We start from the raw sequence: 22,814 nt of genomic DNA, 5'->3' as shown, positions 1-22,814 counted from the left end.
TTTTTCAATGTAAAAAAAGTGATAGGTTAAAAAAAATTCAAACCTCATTTGTTAAATTAATAATTTAAATATTTATAAATAAATCAATAATAATAAATAAATAAACCACACTAAAACTTTGATCGGATTATCAAATAATCTAATATTAACATGACTGAAGAAAAACTAAAGAAAAATAAGTCAAATTTAAAAAAAAAAGAGCTAACCTTGTAAATATAATTTAATTTTAAAAATTATAACTTGTTAAATTATAAATCCGAGTTCAATTAAAAATCTTAAATATTATTTAATTTAATTTTAAATAATAAAATATTTTAAAAAAACTTATAAAAAAAATTAGAAACTTATAAAAAACTTATTTAATGTTATTTTTAAAAAATAAAATTATAAATCTAAAATTTATATCAACAATCCTTTTGACTCATTAAATTTTTTATATTTTTTGTGTTATTAATATTATTATAATTTTCATATGTATCACTAAATTATGGACAAAGATAAGTTTAATAGCTTTACTAAAATATTATCGTAATTTTTTTCTAAACATGATCTAAATAGAAATCCAAATCTTTATGATTTTGAAAACATTAATGGAATGAACAGAATGGATAGATAACTATAAATCAACTTAACTTTTAGATATCAATCAATAGCTATCGGTGAATATTACTCATCCAAGAGTAAAATTGTGTAACCATCGTTTTAGCGAGGCACACAAGCATAGACCTACCATAAACAAAATGTGGGCCAATGGCAGAATATCCTTCAGCACCGAAAGGCATCGCCAAGGAGCCAAACCAAGCCATGTTTTATTCACAATGGGCTTCTATAAGGATAAATTTCATAATGGGCATAGATGGTGTTGGCATGAGTTGGCCATTATAAATAGGAAAGTTAATTCTATAAGAGGAATCTGATTAATTATAGGAATTTGTGTAGGAATATATATATCTTGCATAGTATATAGGAATATATATTTAGTTTCCTGTAATGACATTATTGTCTATTTAAGGTGTAATCATGTCTATATTTCCTTCAAAAAGAAGAAGATACGAGAGAGAAAACTTCAGTTTGAAGACACAATAGATGGTGATTCCATATTCTTGCTCAAAGGTAAAGAGAGGGCAAGCTTGTTCTTGATTACCACTGATAAGGGAATAGGAAAGCATCTTCTCTCTCTTTTCTCAGAGGAAATTTTCCAACATGGACCATACCACAGTTTATTTGTTCTTCTTGGGGTACTGTGAAAATGCAAGAAGCTGTAGTGAATGGAAAAGGTCAACGTGACCCGTGGATGGATCAAAACAATAGGAATTGAAGTGATACTAGGAAGGAGGGAAGGGGGGGAAAGGTATCAGCAACCAACAAGAAGTTTCCCAGACGTCAAATTGATGCTTGTTTTTTCCTCACCAAGTCATTGAGTGGAAGGTGACCCGTGAGCCCACTTCTTTTGTTTGATGTGGAGGATGGCATGTCTTTCATCTAAATATTCGGAATTAATTCACGGCTCCACTCCTTTAATTTCCTGGCAGTGTGAACCCCCCTGCTGGGTTTGATTGGAAATAAACCTACCTGCAGTGTAGAATGTGTGCTTGTTCTTATCAGGTATTACGCTGGCTAGCTTTTATGGGGGGTTTGGATTTACTGTTAATCTTGTTTTAGTCTGAAAATGATTTCAATTATTTGCTCTTTGAGAGTTGATGATCTTGGACGTCACTCACGGGAAAAAGGAATCCTTTGTCTCGGAATTTTTATATTTTACATAAATTAGATGTCTATACGAATAGCCATATCCACATACATGCAGGGAACACTCTCTTCATTTACTAACGCAGTAGATGCGCAAGTACTGAAGTCACATTCATTTTTTTCACTAGGCCTGGTTTCCATGTTGCTAATATTGTTCTTGTTATAAATCAAGATCATTAATCATTTTAACCATGTTTAATGCATATCTAGCACCATGCACTAACTACTAACATGTATTTTGTTAGGGTTGTGACCATATATTTTTCCCTTTTAAGATCTATACAATCAAGATACATATTCTTGAGTCAACTATTGATGTTGGAGATTGAATCTCTTTTCCATCGTATTTTAATCAATCAATCTATCAACATTCCAATTTGTGTATTTATGACGCGTGTATATTCCTTTAAAATTCAAACCATAAATGGAAAAAGAAATCTACCTGAGCTTAATTTCCGAAAGGTGTTACAATCCTTAGGAAAACATTCATGTGTTAATTAGTAACTAAGAGTTTCGAGTCATGAGTATTAATGAAAGTTGTTTCACTGAATTGTTTGAACAGTTTAAAACTTCATCACTCCCACCTTGAAGCCAGGCTATGATGAACTAATTTTTAGGGTTTTCTTGTAGATGACTGGAACTATATATAAAATTGTGGAGGATATGAACTTAGAGTTCAATTTTTATTATGGTCAATCACGCAGTTGGCTGCAACTAGTATAAACTGATTTAGTATTTAATAGTATAATTAAGTTGATTTAAGAAATTAAATTTTATAGAACAATAATTTATTTTTATTGTTTATCTTTTCACTTCTCTTTCTCTTGTTTTTTTTTCTATGATAATTATTCGTACATGGTAAATAATTTTAGGCTTCAATGGAAGTTGGGTTAAAGTTGAACTTTATATATAATTCAAACATGATACCATAAGATATTTACGAATGTGTATATGAATTAAGTGGAGAATATTGAACCATGATACAAGAGATGTATATATTCCCTATATATACCAGACACCATATTTTTACTCAACAATATTAAAAATATTCTAGATCAAGCATTGGGCTTCTGGAGTGATGAAGAAGCTGCTGTGGTGGTTTGGGTGAGGGATACCTGAGCATGGGTCAGCGCCCGTGGAATCATGGGTCCCTATATCTTCCACAGGAGTCATTTGATCTGTTTGTACTTCTCCATCTGCTACAAAGACATGGCATTAGCTTTCGTTCACCTCCATTAATGGTGTCAAAAGTACCACCTCGTGATCCCACTGTATCATCAATCAAATGTCAAAAGACATTTAAATTGCCCGAAATAGATAATCTCTTTTTCATTCTTTTTTAATCCTGTAAGTAAAATAATTAGATTCCAAATAACAAATTATGTAGCTAAGCTAGCCTTTTAAGCAATCAAATTAAGATTTTATGTAAATAGCTTATCAATAAACAAATGAGGCAAGATTGGGTTCAAAAAAAAAAAATTGATTCTATTGGACTAACATAGTGGCAATAAAAAATCATACTTTTTTATTCAACTGTATCAGATAATAATTTATTCCAGATTTCTTGTTTAATTTTTAATTTTTTGTTATTTTTTTATTTAAAAGTTTATCAAATAACCACCTTAGATGAAACCTTATTATATCATTTATATTATTCTCCAACATACTCTCGTAAATAAAAGCTTTTTAAAGATGAAACTTATATAAGTTCACACTATTCTATGTTTAATTTTTATCAAATAGAATGAGAGTAATGAAATTCAAACCATGAGGTTAAGATGATTTTTTGATAAAATTCTGATTTTATTGTCTAATAAAAATGAATTTCTAATCTTTTTAAGGAGGTGAAATCTATATATGTTAGACTATTTTTTCAATAGTAAAACTATGAATTAAAGTGTTTATATTCTACCTTTATTTTCAACCAAATTCTATCTTTATATCCTTGTTATTTTTATTGTGTTTTTTTCTGCATTAAAAAAAAAATTCATGTTTACATAATCACATACAAACCATCTCAAAAGAGTATGCAATAACTTCAGGTTGGTTTCTTTTGAATACCAGTAACATTCATTAACAAATTTTTTATTTTTTTATTTAAATTTACTCTGCTTTAAAGTAGTGTTTAATTACTTTCTCAAAATAAAAAAAATATCAAGATAATAAAAACAAAAAAAAAAGATATTTTCTTATATCTATGTTTTTTAAAAATAAAAATTCATTCCAGAGCTTTTAGAAACAAATTTATTTTTATCTTTATCTCCTCTATATCTATTTTTTCTGTCTCAACACACTGATCAAACAATCAAACATAGTTTAAACAAAATCTCTCTCTCTCTCTCTCTCTCTCTCTCTAACATCAAAGTGAATAAATCCATTCAATTCATCCAAGCCTTCTTCTACTTGGGCTGTAAGCAGATCTTCTCTTCCCCCTCCGTCTCTCTTTTGTTTGCCATTAATGGGTGCTCAGCATTTGGACAGTTCCATACAAAATTAAAGTTTTCAAAAAAAAAAAAACATAGGCACAAATCAAGAAAAAGATTGGACCTTTGCCCACACTTAAGCCTTTCTTCTAGTCAACTCCAATTAACAATAACAACAGTTTTGTTAATCTCTTGAATATCACAAAAGGCAAGCTCTCCATTTCCAACGTAGGCATGTGTGACACATGGAAGCCACACAACAGCGCGAGCAAGCACACAGCCTCTGTCCAGCATGGCAACTTTCGTTGCCAGAAGTGGGGGCATCTTATCCAGCACTGGACCTCTTCCTGCGTGGCCCACGAAAATGCCATGCTGGCACTTTCTGGGACCAAGACAGAAGCGTGTCTTCTTGTTTGTAGCTTGCGATCTTCACAAGCTTGGAAAAAGGCATCCTCAACCATTAATTTTTTTTTTAAATAATTTTTTTTTTTTGTGGTGTTTAAAAGGGAATTACTTGCAGTTTCAAGATTTTAATCATTCGTTCATTAATAATGGTGGGTGGCTGATATGATGGTCACTGCTTTCTGGGATTATAAACATGCAATAATTGACTAAGATAAACATCTATTAAGTTGACAAATTTGCCCATCGATACTTAAACTTCTTTTAAAATAAATAAATAAATTGGGATTATTTTCCTTTCAATTTTATTTTTTTTACATCATCAATGCACAAGATCTTACATGTGGAGTTTACAAGTCAAAATTCATATAGTAACTCTCTTAAATGATCCCACGATACGCTATCATGCTAGTAATTCAAAATTAAAATTAAAATTAAAATTGTTACTGTCAATCATTTTATTTATTTTTTTGCTCTTTTACATAACCACCAACCATGCATTCAATAAAAATTAAAATAAAATAATGAAGCTGCTATGTTGCCTCTCTCCACTATACAATATAGTACCCTTCACTATGTCATGTAAGCATTTAAAAGAAATCAATTCATTTCATTATATATGAGGTTATAGCCTATACCTTGTTTTTTGTTTACTTCTTTGATTATATATGTATACACACACATATAATAGTTTTTTTCCTTTCAACTGGATTTAAATATGTTTTTCATATTCAAGTTGATTTTTTCTTCAAACTCAATATTAGCTATATTATAGCTTCTAATTGGCAATGGCTAACATGGGGTAAATTAATGCTAAGAAAATTAGTCAAATTATGTCAAATATCCGTAAACAATAACAACAAAAATCAAATTAAATAATTTCTTGAATACTTTTGGTTTAAAAAATAATTTGATTTCAAAATTAAAAACTGAAAATCGGATTAAATCAAACAAAAAAAATCTATTATAAACTAAAAAATTATTAAATCAAATTCTTAATAAAAAATTTAGCTAAAACCTTTAAATCAAATTAGATTTATTTAGTTTTTATAAATGTAAACTGTTCTGGATTATTTTTTCAGTTTGGTTTAACTAGGTTTAATTTTTTTTTTAATAATCAATTTAGTATTTTTTTGTCAAAACCAAATTGTTAATTGTTTTTTTGATCAATAGAAAATGCTCTGTGTGATTAATTATGGATGAATCATTACCAAAGCATTAGAGAAATGATCTCAAGCTTATGAAACATCAATTCCATGATTGAAGAGAAGATTTGATTTTTATCATCAGCCTCTAACAATAAGCAAAAATGATTACCATGATTGCAAGCATAATTACAGAGCTGTAACACTCTCATATGATGTCACCATACGCTATCATGCCAGTACTTGAAAATTACAATTAAAATTGTCACTGTAGATCTCTTTTCTTTTCTTTTTTCCTGGTTCATGTCTATATAATAGAATTGTTCGTCCAAAAAAACAAAAACCCACTTTAAACTAAATACTCATTGAATCAAAGTTTATAAAAATAAATTTCAACTAAAAAAACTCATAAATTAAATTGAGTTTATTTGACTTTTAAAAATATAAAACCAGTTTTGTTCAATTTTTTATTCAACTCAATTCAAATTTTGTATTAAAATTAAACCATTTATATCGTTACTCATTTGATATATCAAATTTAATTTAAAAAAAAAATACATAATAATTTTTGAATAAAAGACAACCCGTTTGTTTTTCAGTATTAATAATGTTTTAAAAAAATTAATTTTTTTTTAATTTTTTTAATATGTTGATATTAAAAGTAATTTTAAAAAATTAAAAAATATCATATTAATATATTTTTAAATAAAAAATATTTTAAAAACTACTGTTATTATACTCTAAAATACTTTCAAACAAATATATTCCATTGACTGTGTTTCATTTGGACATCACTCCCAAGGAGTGTTTGGTTGACTATGTTTCAATTGAACAACCCTAGGGTCTCTCACAAGCAAGGATAATCAAATACCCAAACAACACCAGACCCCACCTATCCTATTGGATGATAGTAACAGTAAAAATAAAACTTTTGATTTTAATTTTTCTGATTTTTTTAAACCGGCTTGTACCGTGTTACTTAACGGTCTCTAAATCAATAATTATTTAACGATATATTTATTCATCTTCATGGGCTGCTGCTGATGCTGCCTGAGCCATCAAGAACACAAAAATTCCCAAAAGGATATTATAGTCATCACATTAGTCAACCATGGAGTCAACGTCCTTGAATTTTCATTACCTCTCAACAAAACAAAAAAAAAAAGAAGAGAGAGAAATATTACCACCAAGGTAAAAACACTATTTTTCAAAGGCCATTCTTGTCACAAAAAATATTCACATTCTCAGCTATATATCACAACTAGACTGACATCCAAAGTAGCAGACTCTTTTTTTCTTACAGGAGAGAATATCTTTGATCTTCTGGTTGTATCTTTCTAGTTCAAGAATGGCAACTACAGAGAGTAAGGATGAGAACCACACAAATGGTTTAGGGTTAGATTCATCAGCAGAAGAACAACATGAAAGATGTCCTGTTGAGGAAGTGGCCTTAGTTGTGCCTGAAACTGATGACCCAACACTTCCTGTCCTGACTTTCCGTGCATGGTTTCTGGGTTTAACTTCATGCATAATACTTATCTTTTTGAACACCTTCTTCACTTACCGTACACAGCCACTCACTATCTCTGCCATTCTTATGCAAATTGCTGTGTTGCCTATAGGGAAGTTTATGGCTAAGACTTTGCCCCCTAGAGATTATAGGATTTTGGGGTGGAGTTTTAGTTTGAATCCAGGGCCTTTTAATATGAAAGAACATGTGATTATCACTATCTTTGCTAATTGTGGGGTGTCTTTTGGTGGTGGTGATGCTTACTCTATTGGTGCCATTACTGTTATGAAGGCTTATTATAAGCAGAATCTGAGTTTCCTTTGTGGGCTGTTCATAGTCTTGACTACTCAGGTAATTCTTTTGGTGTTGTTAGCTTCTGATCTTGTGTCTAGATTCAAGAGTCATGGTTGATTTAGACGTAGTGAAACAGTGGGGTTTTTTTTTTTAAATATGATTAGAAAATTGGATTTGATTGTTTGCATGTGGGTTGGACTCCAAACTTTTTGTGGTTCTTTTTATCTTGCAGTTTTTTTATGTGCATTATGCAGGTGATATGGTTACTGTGCATTTGATTTTCAACCAAAAGCTATCTTTTTTCAATTTAGTTTAGTTTTATGAGTGCATTTAATTGTAGATTTTCATTTGATTTTTGTGTGTCTGGTTCTTGATCTGCAGATTTTGGGATATGGATGGGCCGGGATGCTAAGGAGATACTTGGTTTATCCTGTTGAGATGTGGTGGCCTTCAAACCTTGCTCAGGTTTCTCTGTTCAGGTCTGTGTTAAAAAAAACTTGGCCCTACATTTTATTAAATATCTGTTTGGTTGATGTGAAAATACAGAACACAGAAATTTTTTAAAGCCTTTAAGCTTTAACTCTTAGAATCCCATACCTTGATTGATTTTGACAATAGAAGTATAAATTTTATGCTCTTTCTTGACAACTGGTAAATCTTTGAAGGGATGGTGATAGTTGATCTATTCTTCAACATATCCAAACACTGCTTGTGGTTCAAATTCCATTACTGAAGATGCACACGACAGAATATTTCTAAAAATACAAATAGAGGCTGAGAAAAGGACATTGCAAAATCCCCATCAAGTTGTGGTGTGAAGAGAAATTAACTCAAAACAATTTGCTTTTGTTTGAATAATGGAGCTGACTGTGACTATAATTCTAGTTGCATTACTTTAGCTTGTTGGTATATGATTCAAGTGCATGTTCACTGTTTGAGAATCTGTTCTGTATTTCTGTATCTGTTCTTGCCTTAGGGGACAAAGTGCATGATGCTACTGACGTTGGATTGTTGTTGACAGACAATGAAATGCCTTCTTAATTTGCTTTGGTTGTCATGAATTTGCACATGGGATCATATTCCTGAAGGTCATTGGTGAAGAAAAAGTAGTCCAAGTGAAAAGATTCATATGTGATTAGTTCGTAGGTAACTTTTGGCAATAATGTTGTCATATGCTAACAATCTTGTCTCTACAGAGCACTTCATGAAAAGGATCCGAAAAGTAAAGGCCTGACTAGGATGCAATTCTTCCTCATTGCCATGACAGCAAGCTTTCTCTATTATACAGTCCCTGGTTACTTGTTCCCAATCATGACGTTTTTCTCATGGGTTTGCTGGGTATGGCCTCATAGTATCACGGCTCAACAAGTAGGGTCAGGTTACCACGGCCTTGGTGTCGGTGCCTTTACTCTTGATTGGGCTGGGATTTCAGCCTACCATGGCAGTCCTCTTGTCACTCCTTGGGCTTCCATTGTCAATGTTGCGGTTGGATTTATCATGTTCATCTACATAATACTCCCTTTGTGTTATTGGAAATATAACACTTTTGATGCTAGGAAGTTTCCAATATTTTCTAATCAGCTATTCACTTCTAGCGGGCAAAAATATGAAACTACAAAGATCTTGACCCCAGATTTTCAACTTAACATCCCTGCTTATGATAGTTATAGCAAGCTCTATCTGAGCCCTCTATTTGCCCTGTCAATTGGATCAGGATTTGCAAGGTTCACAGCAACCCTCACGCATGTGGCGCTGTTTAACGGAAGGTACCCTGGTAATGCAAGTATAGGTTCCCTTATCACTGGATCTTAATAAATGACAATACGTGTTTTCCATTGTCCAGGGATATTTGGAGGCAAAGTAGCAGAGCAATGCAGAATGTGAAATTGGATGTTCATTCGAAATTGATGAAAGCTTACAAAGAAGTTCCTGATTGGTGGTTTTATATTCTCTTAATAGGAAGTGCTGTCCTCTCGTTGTTAATGTCTTTTGTTTGGAAAGAAACTGTACAGCTGCGTTGGTGGGGTATGCTCTTTGCCTTTGCCCTGGCTTGGCTTGTTACCCTTCCTATTGGTGTTATTCAAGCAACTACGAATCAGGTATGGCCAATTTTTTAAAATTGTGTCTTTTCTTATCTGCCCTCTTAGACATTGGAAACTTTGCTTTTAATGGATAGCCAAATCTTAGTTGAGGGTATTTCTGTTTTATCTCATAATGTAGTGTTTACATTGCAGCAACCTGGGTATGACATAATAGCACAGTTCATGGTTGGATATGTTCTTCCAGGAAAACCAATTGCAAATCTGCTTTTCAAGATTTATGGACGAATTAGCACGATCCATGCTCTTTCTTTCTTAGCTGACCTTAAGCTTGGACACTACATGAAAATTCCGCCACGGTGCATGTATGTAGCTCAGGTATGGCATTGCAGAAACCTGTACATTTGGGCATTGAAATTTCATGTTTTAGTAGTGTGAAGTATTAACCATGGATTTGGTGTTTTCCTCAGCTAGTGGGGACTTTTGTTGCTGGTACAGTCAATCTCGCAGTCGCGTGGTGGATGTTGGAGAACATTGAAAATATCTGTGATACTGATGTACTTGATTCTAATAGTCCATGGACGTGTCCCAAGTACCGAGTCACTTTTGATGCTTCTGTAATCTGGGGCCTCATTGGACCAAGGAGGCTCTTTGGACCTGATGGCCTCTACAGGAACTTGGTATGGCTGTTCCTCATTGGAGCTTTCTTACCGGTTCCTTTCTGGGTGCTGAGCAAAATGTTCCCTGAAAAGAAATGGATTGCATTGATAAATATACCAGTAATATCTTATGGTTTTGCCGGAATGCCACCTGCAACTCCCACCAACATCGCAAGCTGGCTTGTCACTGGAACTATATTCAATTACTTTGTCTTTCGATATCGCAAGCGCTGGTGGCAGAAGTATAACTATGTCCTATCTGCAGCATTGGATGCCGGGACAGCTTTCATGGGTGTTTTATTGTTCTTCGCTGTGCAGAATTCAGGCAAGCAATTGAAATGGTGGGGTACAGAACTTGATCACTGTCCTTTGGCTTCATGTCCAACAGCACCGGGGATTGTGGTTAAAGGATGTCCAGTCTTTTAAATGCTACGCAGCCATTTAAGAGATGGATAAGAAATTGCGAGCAGTGATAGGGAACAATTAAGAATCCATTTTTATTTTCCATGCGTGTACATGCTTCTTTCCATTTAATTAGAAAGTGCTGGTTATGATCTTCCTCTTTATGCCTCCTCAATGAACATTTACTGTTCTCAGCTTACAGCTGTTAGTAGTAATTTCTCTCAACTTAGCAGTGAATCCCTACCAAACTCCAACCTTGATCGTCCTGTAATGTGAACTAATGAGATGTTTTTTACTTTATATGTAGCAGAGAATGCCCTTCACACAAAATAGGAAATTTTCCATAGGGTAATAAAATCTTTGCATTCTCCATTGGGTCATGTTCTCACTTGATACAGCACTGAATGCTGGCTGCTTATTGACTGATTTGAGGGAATATCACAACAGATGCTTCTCAGCAGGATGCCTCGTGCAATCTTCTTATACAAATTGGCCTATCACTTTAGTATACAGAAATAAAAAAAAAAATAACTAAAATTCTATAGCATAACAAGATATTGATGCTGTAGAGTAAGCTTATTATGATTACTGGAATGAGAAAAAATTATACAATGAAAGAGGCAAAAGCTGCTCGCTATCCTAAATCAAGGACATATATAGCATATTAGCCCCTGCAGTACTTCATTCCATATACCCGTTCTCCACTAGTATTCTGTAATTTTCAAAAGGCAACTATAGAATCTCACCCTTTTGAATATTCCTCCTATGATTTAGGCTAAAAATAATAACAATTTTAATAAATGAACAGGTGATCAGGGAACAGAAAAGGCAGCTTCAAGTTAGCTGCTTTGTTTTCTTTCAACTATTTCTCCATCTTACTTGCATATGATTCTTAATAGAAACTTTCTAGTTTCTTTAGACTGTGTAGTGTTGTTGGATGGTCTCAATATCAAGCCCCTTCATTTTAACCACTGACTCAACGTGGCCCTTCAATGTGTGAATCTCTCTTAGCCTGCAACATTAACACTAGTTCATATGCTGTGTCCTTCAAGAAAAGAAATTGCAGTTAAATGACTACATGTAATATCATGAGCTTGATTTTCACTTCTTGAAATAGGTCTTAGAGGGCTAACAATCATGCATGTCCATCTTTAATCATACTTGTCAGATACTGATATAAAAAATACAAGCTATCGCTCTCGCTCTAAATTGGTACGGCTAAACTTTACCTTCCAGATGGTTATTGTAGGATTTCCATCATGGAATGACCTTTAGTTCTTTACTGTGTGTGCAGGCTAAGTACTTACCTTGCTACTTCGGCACGCCTCTTTGCCTGCTCAGCTAGCTCACTCAACTCCCTATAGCTGACCTTGTCATTTTTCATGGTTTCTGGGGACTGGAGACCATGAAGGGTGCGCTGAGCTGTAGCCCATTGAGCCTCCCGTTCACCCTTTCCATAATCCTTCTTGGTAGTGAAAGCAGTCTGGATTGGTTTTTAAACAAGCACAAAGGTAATGCAATAAGAAAAAAGTTTGTGAAATGAAATAGCAAATCAGATTTTGAGTTTAAAAACCTTGTTTTCTAGCAGATTATCCCAGGCCTTCCCTGTCAATGCATAGCGGGTGATGAACTTGAGGATGTCAAGAGGGATGTAGGTGATAATGCTGAAAATCCAGATTATCCCTGCCCATCCCCAACCGATGCCTTGGATTCTTGCAAATCCCCAGTTTGCATACACAGCAATGACAGTTGCCACCTTCATGGAGAAGTAATAAGTTAGAGCTTCCTACGGTGATCATGTTAATGGATAGATAACAGCTGGGAGTAGAAGTGGGGAAGAGATCGAAGTACTAACCAATTGCGCTGCAAGGAAGGCACCGACAAGCAAGAGACCAGGGCGTTCAGTGAAGGACCAGCTCCTTGACCTGGTCACAAAGATGAGTGCTTGACTGATGATGCTCACTTGAAGGTAAAGAGCTGCTGTAAGCTCATCTGGTTTACCTCTGATTGACCTCGCGCCGAACTTATCCTGCAAACGTCATCAAATTTTAGTATTTGTTTCAATTTAACATCATCTGAACTTCATCATTTAGAGTACCAATTCACTTACTGAGAAGAAGTCAGTGCCATGAGCAAGCCAGAAGAACAGCACGGTTATAATTGCCAAGTAGGTTCCGAGGACAACGCCCATGGCAAAAATTTCCTTAAGCTTCCAGGAGTCAGGGACAGGAGATGGCTTGACTCTATCCTTGGAGATGGTCATAATGGTTCCATCATTGAGGATGGCAATGATGAGGACCATGAACGGTGAGAAGTCAAATTTCCAGATAAGTGCAACAAGCAAGAATCCCAACACAATACGAATTGTGATGGAAACAGCATAGATTGTGTAGTTCTTCATCCGTTGGAAGATGGCTCTGCTTGTCAGCACAGCACTGATAATCACACTCAATCCTGGTTCTGTCAAAACAATGTCCGAGGCACTCCTGGCAGCATCAGTTGCATCTGCCACGGCAATACCAATGTCCGCCTTCTTCAATGCCGGCGCATCATTAACACCATCACCTGTCATTCCACAAATGTGCTTCCTCTCTTGGAGCTTCTTAACAATCTCATATTTGTGCTCTGCATATCCAAAGCTCACATTATTTAGATCACCTAAATAGTACTCAAACACAAACTCTCTGCTGTACCAGTTCAGGTTTAATAAAGATCCCATTACCCGGGAAGACACCAGCAAACCCATCAGCTTTCTCAATGAGCTCATCAACTGGAACGGACGCAATTGATTCATCTTTGTTATCACCAAGGAGGGATGATGAAGGATACATGTTGGTACCCATGCCAAGCCTGCGGCCAGTCTCTTTGCCAATTGCAAGTTGGTCACCAGTGATCATCTTAACATTGACACCAAGGTCAAGTGCTCGGCAGATAGTCTCAGCACTATCATGCCTTGGAGGGTCAAAAAGAGGCAAGAGACCCACAAACTCCCATGGTGCTCCTGCACTTTCCTTGTTCTTCTCTGGTATTCTCTGTAAACAGGAAAAAAAATGTTCATTTCATCAAAACATAGTTGAGCTAAAAAGGTCACCTAGGTTGTTATATTCCAAGTAATATTATGAAACAAGTAGCGAAGAAATTGTTAGATTAATGTACCTGACGTGCAACTCCCAGGGAACGAAGGCCACGGTCAGCAAAGTTGCTGATGATTTCATGAGCCTTTTTCCTAATATTCCCCTTGAGTTCACAGAGCTCAATAATCTGGCAAATAAATGAAAAGTTACTACCCGCAGGCGGCAGTGCAAGGGATAGTTTTCAAATAAGAGTTAAACACACTGGAATGCATACCTGCTCGGGAGCTCCCTTGCTGCTTCTATACCAATCACCATTTCCATCAAAGTAAGTGATTGCAGTGCGCTTTTCGACAGGGTTGAAGGGCAAGAAATGCACTTCTATGATTCCTGATCTTGCCTACAAAGCTCACAAGAAGGAAAAATAAATTTTCCATTTCAATGACTCCAGGAAATATAACGAAAACAAACTGACAAGAACTAAAAGTTCATAAAAATGGGATTAAATTGCATACCTCACTGGGATCTCCCAATATCCCAACTATTGAAGCATCAATGGCATCCTGGTTCTCGGTTCTAGAAGCCCTGGCAGCGTGTAATATAAGAGTGTCCTTGTCCATGTCCTTCACAAACACCTGTAATTACCAATGCAGAAAGTACCGAACCGTGAGTCGTATGAAATCGTGTAAGATAGGTCCCTCGAAGATTATATGACTTGGCTAAGAGCACTGACCTCAATGAGAGTCTTGTCAACAGTAAGCTTGTTAAGGGTGAGAGTTCCAGTCTTGTCACTGCACAAGACATCCATTCCAGCCATTTCTTCGATGGCAGTCATCCTCTTGGTGATGGCACCTTGCTGTGATAGGCGGTGAGATCCAATAGCCATTGTCACTGACAAGACTGTGGGCATGGCAATAGGGATACCTCCAATGAGAAGCACCAAGAGGTTGTCAATGCCATCTCTGTACCTCCTGTGTTGGATTGGGTACATCACTATGATCTCAATCAGCATACCAATTGCAATTGAGCAGATACAGAAGTTACCAATAGCAGTCAACACCTGATAAATAGATTGCACACAAAAAAAAAAGCTGTAAAACGAATCTCTGTGTGATCAATTTAGATTCTCATTAATGAAGTAAAAACAAGCAATACCTTTTGGAAATGACCGACGTTATTGGTGCTGTCTACAAGGTGAGCTGCCTTGCCGAAGAAGGTATGAACACCCGTCGCAATAACAACAGCCTCAATCTCACCTTGCTTACAGGTTGATCCTGAGTAAACCCCGCTGCCGGGATACTTTGTGACAGGAAGGGACTCACCAGTTAAGGCAGACTGATCGATCTTGAGCGGATCACCTTCCATGAGACGAGCATCAGCTGGGATAATATCTCCCAACTTGATGCTAATTATATCTCCTGGTACCAAAATTGCTGCATCTTGCTCACTCCATTTTCTATCCCTCAAAACCTGTAGGATTAATTATGTATACAATGAGTTACATTAACAGCCATGTACAAGGAAGGATATTGGACAAAAATTACCTTGGTTTTAGGAGCAAGACCAGCCATCAAGGCGGCGGCGGCGTTACCCGCATTGTTTTCTTCAATGAAGCTGATGGTGGAATTGATGATAAGCAACACAATGATACCAACAAAGTCTTGCCAATCCGGTGGCTTGCCTCCTCCATTAGCCAAAACAATGGCCATAATGGCAGCTGCCTCCATGACCCACGACAAAGGATTCCACATAAAGCCCAAGAACTTGAGGATTTTGCTCTCCTTTTTCTCCTCAAGCTTGTTGGGGCCAAAGATCCTAAGCCTCTCTTCACCTTCTGTTGTACTCAACCCCTCTTTCGTACATTTTAGCTTTTCAAGCACTTCTTCAATAGGAATTTTCTCCTGCACAAACACAAAAACAAATTAACACAACATTTGTCTATGTATAGGTACCTAAACAGGAAGCAAGATTCAAAGAGAAAACATGATGAGAAATGCTTACAAGATCAATGCTCTCATTCTTTATATCTTCCATGGTGAAAGATCAAACCAAGAACGTTAAGCTTTGTTATAATTTCTTGGTGTTCTAGCTCTACAGTCTCTTTCAATAGGCCTTCCTCGGTTTCTTTGTTTCACTGGCCTATCAAAGAGTCGGCAGAGAATGTGAGAAAACAATTGAAAATTCCGACCAGAAACATTTTGTTCTTGACAAAGCTCATTAGTATTTATAACCATCTTCCTTCCTTAACAATCAAAGGAGTGAAACCTCGCCGAATTCGGACATGTTAGTTTTGCTTTTGTGGTTTGCCAAGGTTTCCGAATTTGGAAATTTCAGTGACGTTAAATGAAAATGCTAAAAATGTTTCGGTGGCCGTTTTAGTCCTCGATGTATTGTGATTTTGGCACATCAAACCTACTTGTTCCCAGCAGCACAAATCGGATTCTTAACTTTTGGTTCGGAGACAAAATCAGTCTTTTTGTTAGGGTTGAGACATAAAGTCTACGGATAAAATAAAATAGAGAAAAATAACATGAATGATTATTATATTTGACAAAAATATTTTTTTATTTTTATATTGATTTTTTTCGCTTTTGAAACTTTTTTGTTCTGGGTGTACCAGGTGGAAAAAGAGTTTCATAGAAATATTTTTTTTATTAATTACAACAATTTTAATGGAAATACTTTTTTTTTATGGGTTTTAGGAATATGTCACATATTCAGTGTTGTGGCCTTTAAAGTTCTGACAAGTGTTGCACAAATCATTTTATTCATTTTAAGGACCAATCTTGCTTTCGAAACAAAAGTCTAAGGACTCAATTACATTTTTTGGAACCGTTGGGTTTGATGAGCCACGATTGCAATACCTGAAGGACTAAAATTGTCATTAAAAAACGAAACTACCTTTGTGCTTTCATTTCAGACATGAGGATTCTTCCGTATGAACTGTACTGTTCCATGATCCTGGGATGACGCAGTTGTGTTTTATGGATGCTGCATGGGATTGAGATTATTTTTTAAAGTTTTTTTATAAATATATTAAAATAATTTTTTATTTTTTAAATTTATTTTTAATATTAACACATTAAAATTATTTTAAAAAATTAAAAAAATATATAAGATTAAAAAATTAAATTTTAACCAAAAAAAAAAATCCAATCTCAATTCTCTTAGCAACCTGTTTTTCCATCCAATCGGGAAAATAATCTTTAAATGGCCAGATTAGTTTATATGCTAATTAAAAAAGATTAACGATATTACAAACACATCTTCCATGTTGACTTGATTAAAATCTCTTGGATCAATATAACTTCAAAAGTTGAATTCAAAAAATCAAGAAAATAATCAATAAATTCTTAAAGATTACATCAACTTGATACATTCAAGAAAAACCAGCAAACTCTTATTTATTAGATAAAAATAAATAAAAAATGAAGGATATTATTTGACCATTGAAGGATTTTTCTTGCTCGACAATAAATATTTTCTGTACCACCTCTTACGTCATCAACTGAGACCAGATACATTGATTTTATACGCTCAAGAAGATTCCTTAACCACAGAAGCAAGCCCCCGAGAAAAATTAAACCCTCTCGATTGCCTATATGTGAGAGACCTTAACTTGCTTGAATACCCAGGGTGCATGAGACTGTTCCAAGATTTTAAACAGTCTGCTCCCTGCTCGGAGCATCGTGTTATGGCCAACGGTTCATGATGCTTTGAGCACAAATTAAATGATGGAGTAGCTGATCATAGGCACATGTAACGAAAACATGTTGTTCTTGATTCCTCTATCCATCTGTTCTTCGATCTTGAATTTGTTTGCCATTGCATCTAGCGAATGCAATCATTTACTCACTCTTTAATTTGTATCAGGGAATCTTTTCTAATTAATTTTCCATGCACCAGGGATTGCATGCTCTTTTTTTTTTTTGACACTAATGGATAATTTTGGATTTGAAAGGGTATAAAATAAGGGTTTGAATTAAGAAAAAAAAAAGAGTAAGTCATTTCACAATGCTTGATTCTTAATTAAATCTTGAACTTTTGAATTATCGTTGTATAATATTTATTTTAGATAGGTTGAAATCTTAATTTATCAGATATTAAACTTAATTATCTACATGTCGTCAAATTCTTATATTATAAATTAGAATGAGTTTTTATGAATTTATATAATTGAATTTATTTTGTAGTCATATCTTATCAACTAAGCTCGTTGAGTATAATTTTGTTGAATGGCTATAATTTTATTTTATTTTTATAGAGAAGGCTAGAGAAATTGCCTCACACCCTTTTTGCAGGCGTCTATTATCCTCTGAAATTGCAAAATTGCAGACGAAGTTGAAGTTGCATAATATGTTGATTACAAATCTTTAAATTGTGCTATTTTTTATATATATAAAAAAAAGTTTTCGCCTTTGCTATTTCCTTTAAAAAAAATAAATTACCATGCTAGTTTGAAAAACAAAATCCTTAATGGCAAATTTCTTTCCACAGCCAATTGCTTGGCTCATAGCATTATTAAAATGTCATTGTTTTAAATTCCTTTTCAAACTATATTTTGATCAAATTTTAAATTATTCAAGTCTGACCAAATCAACTCCCAATCAAGTTTAATATGAAATGAGCTCAAGTCAGGTCCCAAGTTGGGGGGTGGGGGGGGGGGGGGGGGGGGTGCAGGTTTAATCTGAAACCGGCTCAAGTCAAGTCCCAAGTTGGTGGGCAGATCACCAGGTATACATACCAAGCTAGACCAGGTTTAATATACATGATATTAGCCTTAAAAACCAGAAATGCATACTAATCAAGAATATCTTCTTGTTTTACAATAGAATTCGTGAAGATTATACAAGTTTTTGTATGTGAAACAAAGTGCTAAGATTCATCCAGCATTCAATTCCAATCCATGCTTAACGACTAGACTTCAACACATGCATTCTTATGGGGGATCTGAATCCAAATCTGGCCACAGTTCAAGATTAGTGCCCACGAGAAATTTTGTACCGACTCTAGAAACCACATCCCATCAACATCCAAAGTCATTGCTATAATCGTTAATGGAAAAATGAAGAAATTTGAGACGAACCTCCCACGGTTATGCCATCAAGATAATCTCTTCTACTAGGGAAAAAAAAACCACACCAAGATTTCAAGCGTCTAGCCATTTTCCTCTCCAGAAAAGAAAAGAGCATCAAGGCATGTATGAAGATGTCCCCAATCCAGTTAAATCAATTGAGGACTCTAGGCGAATGTGGTAAAGGCATTTGATGAGCCAAAGCAAGAGAATAATTAGCTCTTTTCCCCATATGAACAAGTAGCTATTTGACTAACAATGGTTATCAAGGATTTGTATTTTGTAAAATACAATCTTTTTTAATGCCAGAGGTGACTCCTTCCTGAGCTTACTTGCGCCATTGGCATATATATTAAACTAGATATTAGGGATGGTAGAACAGACTCCCACACAGATGCAATAAATTATTACCTCTGCAAAGATTTGTAAAGCACCACAGTCACATACTTGGCTAAGAATCTATGTGTTGAACCAAGTGCCACCACAGCAGGCCCACTCTTCCCCTTCTGCATATAGAGATGATTAAGCACTACATGTTGAGGTCTTGATGAAGGAGGCGGTATCTCCATGTAGGATGATGGCATATTGAGCAGTGTCATCTGTAAGTGTGGAGGAACCATTGGTGGCTCTTTTGCAAAATCCTCGCTACCAAGTTGCAAATTACTGTAGCTCAACTCTGGGGACTGAGGGGGTTCAAAACCAGATATACTTTCAAGGTCTTCTGGAACAAAGTCCTGCAAAACATTATTTGGCAACCACAATTCTGAATATTTCATATTCTAATTCCAAGACACAGGACTAAAGGAGGCACGCATAAGACATTAAAAAAACTAGTAGGATGAGCAGCATTAAATATCTTTTAATCCTACAAGTCAGATAGATCACAAAATCAGAATTGTGAAACAGAAGGTCCTAAGCTATTTGAATATCATGCTTTTGCCATCATGCAATAGCCAATATGCTGTGATTTATCCTTATAAAATATCACACACAAAGCATACACTATTTTAAGGAACTGATCATTAAACCTGCAAGGCAGCAAGTGTTGCACCAACCAATTATGAGAATAAACTGCTTTATTTCTTCAGAGAAAGAAAACTGAAACTGCAAGAAAAACCTGTACAAATGCAATTTTGGCAAGCTCCAAATGTTGTTTAAGTTTTAGGGTAAGAGAATTGTGCTAAATATTCTCCATATTTTTCTGTCATTTATGATACTTCCAAAAACAGACAGGAATAGAACTGGCAGTGTGGAGCCAGTAAAACAGGAAGATAACCCAAAATTACATTAAAGATAGTTTCTCCTTACGCATTCATGATGACACCAAGAGAACACTATGCTGGAAGTGTCATGAAAAGCAGGAGGACATAAAAAGGTGGAAATAGTAAGTAGGGTATCTAATGTTTAAAACGCAACCCACAAGCTATTTAGACACCAAATTATATTTCATTTATTTACTCTTTGTTTTGAACCTCATACTGATTTCACTAGCTAAAATGATTTAAATCAATCAACTTTATTCATGAATTCCTCTTTATATTTTACACATTGATAAGCTCATGAACCTTGCTTAACATAATATAATGGAAGCAAGTCTGCTCCAGGTAAACATATTCACCGGGGAGTTTCATACAAACCTTGTGTTGGAGAAATTGTCGCACAATCTAAAATATGTTAGTTTGAGATCAATAAATTAGTAGACCTAAAAGAATAGCATCTCTACAATATGAAGACAGGGATAAATATCTAAAGTCAAATTCTTTCTCCTTCCTTTGTCAGTGCTAGATATGTGATTTTTGGACCTTTGAATGAAGTTGATATCACTTACCTAGTAAAAGTGAAAATTTTAACTTATATGGACTATTTATGCACTAATTATCATTCAAGGAAAAGAGAAGAGAAGTAACAGGTTCCATATAGACACAATAGATTAATTGAGAAGGGGAAATTTTTACTGGTCTCCCCTTTAATTTGGAGGAATCAGTTCCGCTGAAATACCAAAGGGAAGGGATGAAAATATTACTTGCAAATCCAAAGTGTTGTGAGCATTGCCAGCATCATCTTTGGCCCAGGGCAAGTCAGGGGAATACCTCCACTGTCCATCAACAATAAACCTGTATTGGTAAACTCCTGATGGCAGAACTTTCATTATAGTGTAGTCTTTTCCAGATCTTTGCAAAGGAATTCTGATCAACAATGTAATCAGGATATATTAGCGAATCACAAAGTGGCTCCTGAAATTGTTATGACACAGACGGGGAAAATGTAAGCACTGGATTTTAAGAACCTTGTTTTCCAGTCATCCCATGATCCCTCGACAGCTACTTCCTTGCCACCATAGCTCCATGTAATCATTGTTGGAATTCCATGCTCATTGCACATTTCTTCATACCCTAAAGAAGTTTGCATCCACGAGTGGCTTGGAATTTGAATCTCATCAGGTCTTTGCAATGGAGCCAAAGGGACCTAACAACAAAAAGCATGCAATTAAAAGATAGCAACTCTAATAGGGTTGTAGATGGAAGCACACACTGGAATAGACATAAAGCAAATAACTCAGCTTAACGAAAATATTTTCTTGGGCATGAAGAAGTGCAAGTTACATGAAGATAGCACTAAATATTAAAATGAATATCACCAGGATCCAACAAAGTTTTAGTTCATGTAACACTTGATCTAGTCGGATTAAAAATAACAGCTCAATCCCTATTTACATCAAATCGAAATGCACGCTTTGTTCCAGATTGACAACACAAGCTACATGGCACCAAATTTGAAACCACTAATCGTGTCCACGCCCAAGTAGAATCTCATAGCAAGAACCCTATGGCTAATGCTATTCACATCTTTTCACACGTTAAAAGTAGCTAAAGCAATTTCCTTTCTGATTCCCACAAAAAATACAGCCAAATCAAGACTTTTTAAAAACTAACAAAATTCTTCAGCATCTAATAGAATCTCACAACGAAGATGATGTGATATCAATCCAGAATCATCTAAAAACTAACAAAACCAATCAAATCCTCAAACAATTTAGTTGATTCATTCATAGAACCCTCGTGAAAATAAAAAACAAAAGCAACCAAAAACACAAAAAACACACCTGAGGAGTGAACAGAAGAGGTGAGTGAGTAGCTCTAGGGCTATGAGGAGGTGAGTGACCCATCATTTCAGAAGGGGGTACAGGATAACTAACATGGGACTCATCTGATGCAACCATAACCTCACTGCTGTCACTCCTTTCTCTTTCACCACCACCAACACTTGATGGACTAATTGCTCCTTCTTCCTCTTCTCTTCCATTCACATTCCCCATTTATTGATAACTCTTTCCAAGTTACAAATTAATGGTCTTTATTAATGTTGTTGCTGTTGTTTATTACTGATAGGATTGTATAAAGATTGAAACTTTATCAAAACCCAAAAACCATATAGTTGAATCAAATTAATAGCAAGCCAAAAGGATACAATTTGGGGCTAGACCCAGATGCCAAAATTGAACAAAGCTTGTAACTTTATTATTTTTGTGTCAAGTAACTAAGGAGTGTGGGGAAAAAACAGAGAAAGGAGAATTTTGGAGTAGTAAAAAGGAGAGTGATCTTCCCAGTGAGGTGGGGAAATAGGTTGAAGTGAAAGAAGAGTGGTGGTTGTGGTGGATGGTGGAGAGGAGGAGGAAAGGAAGACGTGGAAGTGGTGGTGATGGTGGTGGAGGTGGGCCAATGTGTGATGTAAATGTATCGAGCCTCATGTTGATTTCCTTGTTTAGTATTTGAGTGTGTATGGGATGGTGGGCACGTCATCATTTGACAAAGTCCTTTTCCTTTAAATTATTGCTATCTTTATTTTTTTTCTTTAATAAGAAAAGAATTTTTAAGTTTTTTTGAGTTACTTTTTGGTGTTAATATGAAATAATTCTTATATATATAGAGAGAGAGAGCACATAAACTAAATTATTTCTAATTTTAATTCACAATATGTTGTTCTGTTCATTATAAAAATAGAAAAGTAGATAAATAAAAAAAATAAAGATTAATGTGAGGTAATAC

The 22,814-nt window shown here is 35.0% G+C and overlaps 3 protein-coding genes across 3 annotated transcripts; 1 reads left to right on the top strand and 2 right to left on the bottom strand.

Annotated features, from left to right (window-relative positions):
* Positions 1–6,991: 6,991 nt before the first annotated feature.
* Positions 6,992–10,991, top strand: LOC105109372 (oligopeptide transporter 3-like). Its single transcript, XM_011004072.1, has 6 exons — positions 6,992–7,580; positions 7,905–8,002; positions 8,720–9,289; positions 9,367–9,622; positions 9,758–9,940; positions 10,033–10,991. Exons 1-6 carry the CDS (start codon positions 7,068–7,070, stop codon positions 10,645–10,647), a joined length of 2,235 nt encoding a protein of 744 aa, XP_011002374.1. The 5' UTR covers positions 6,992–7,067; the 3' UTR covers positions 10,648–10,991.
* Positions 10,992–11,183: 192 nt separating this feature from the next.
* Positions 11,184–15,994, bottom strand: LOC105109371 (ATPase 8, plasma membrane-type-like). Its single transcript, XM_011004071.1, has 13 exons — positions 15,696–15,994; positions 15,239–15,595; positions 14,850–15,164; positions 14,428–14,754; positions 14,210–14,329; positions 13,972–14,094; positions 13,780–13,884; positions 13,346–13,655; positions 12,734–13,248; positions 12,479–12,652; positions 12,197–12,379; positions 11,931–12,106; positions 11,184–11,635 (listed from the first exon to the last, which is right to left on the bottom strand). The coding sequence occupies exons 1-13, from the start codon at positions 15,726–15,728 to the stop codon at positions 11,539–11,541; spliced, it is 2,835 nt and encodes a 944-aa protein (XP_011002373.1). The 5' UTR covers positions 15,729–15,994; the 3' UTR covers positions 11,184–11,538.
* A 2,968-nt stretch (positions 15,995–18,962) lies between these two features.
* On the bottom strand, positions 18,963–22,528 carry LOC105109370 (SNF1-related protein kinase regulatory subunit beta-2-like). Its single transcript, XM_011004070.1, has 4 exons — positions 21,872–22,528; positions 21,056–21,234; positions 20,792–20,954; positions 18,963–19,502 (listed from the first exon to the last, which is right to left on the bottom strand). Exons 1-4 carry the CDS (start codon positions 22,082–22,084, stop codon positions 19,176–19,178), a joined length of 882 nt encoding a protein of 293 aa, XP_011002372.1. The 5' UTR covers positions 22,085–22,528; the 3' UTR covers positions 18,963–19,175.
* Between the last annotated feature and the right edge of the window lie 286 nt (positions 22,529–22,814).

The sequence above is a fragment of the Populus euphratica genome, unplaced genomic scaffold, assembly GCF_000495115.2.
Source record: "Populus euphratica unplaced genomic scaffold, PopEup_1.0 scaffold215.1, whole genome shotgun sequence".
Classification (NCBI taxonomy): domain Eukaryota; kingdom Viridiplantae; phylum Streptophyta; class Magnoliopsida; order Malpighiales; family Salicaceae; genus Populus; species Populus euphratica.
The sequence above is the reverse complement of the archived record's forward strand: the minus strand, read 5'-3'. Positions and strand labels throughout refer to the sequence as shown.

Coding starts and splice junctions, on each gene's coding strand:
- LOC105109372 (XM_011004072.1), top strand. CDS start 7,068: ATGGCAACTACAGAGAGTAAGGATGAGAACCACACAAATGGTTTAGGG. Junction 7,581..7,904: donor TCATAGTCTTGACTACTCAG/GTAATTCTTTTG, acceptor CTTGATCTGCAG/ATTTTGGGATATGGATGGGC. Junction 9,941..10,032: donor GGTGCATGTATGTAGCTCAG/GTATGGCATTGC, acceptor TGTTTTCCTCAG/CTAGTGGGGACTTTTGTTGC.
- LOC105109370 (XM_011004070.1), bottom strand. CDS start 22,084: ATGGGGAATGTGAATGGAAGAGAAGAGGAAGAAGGAGCAATTAGTCCA. Junction 21,235..21,871: donor CTCTTCTGTTCACTCCTCAG/GTGTGTTTTTTG, acceptor TTTTGTTGTTAG/GTCCCTTTGGCTCCATTGCA. Junction 20,955..21,055: donor TGGGATGACTGGAAAACAAG/GTTCTTAAAATC, acceptor ATTGTTGATCAG/AATTCCTTTGCAAAGATCTG.
- LOC105109371 (XM_011004071.1), bottom strand. CDS start 15,728: ATGGAAGATATAAAGAATGAGAGCATTGATCTT. Junction 13,249..13,345: donor GTTTGCTGGTGTCTTCCCGG/GTAATGGGATCT, acceptor TTGGATATGCAG/AGCACAAATATGAGATTGTT. Junction 12,653..12,733: donor ATGGCACTGACTTCTTCTCA/GTAAGTGAATTG, acceptor TGACGTTTGCAG/GATAAGTTCGGCGCGAGGTC.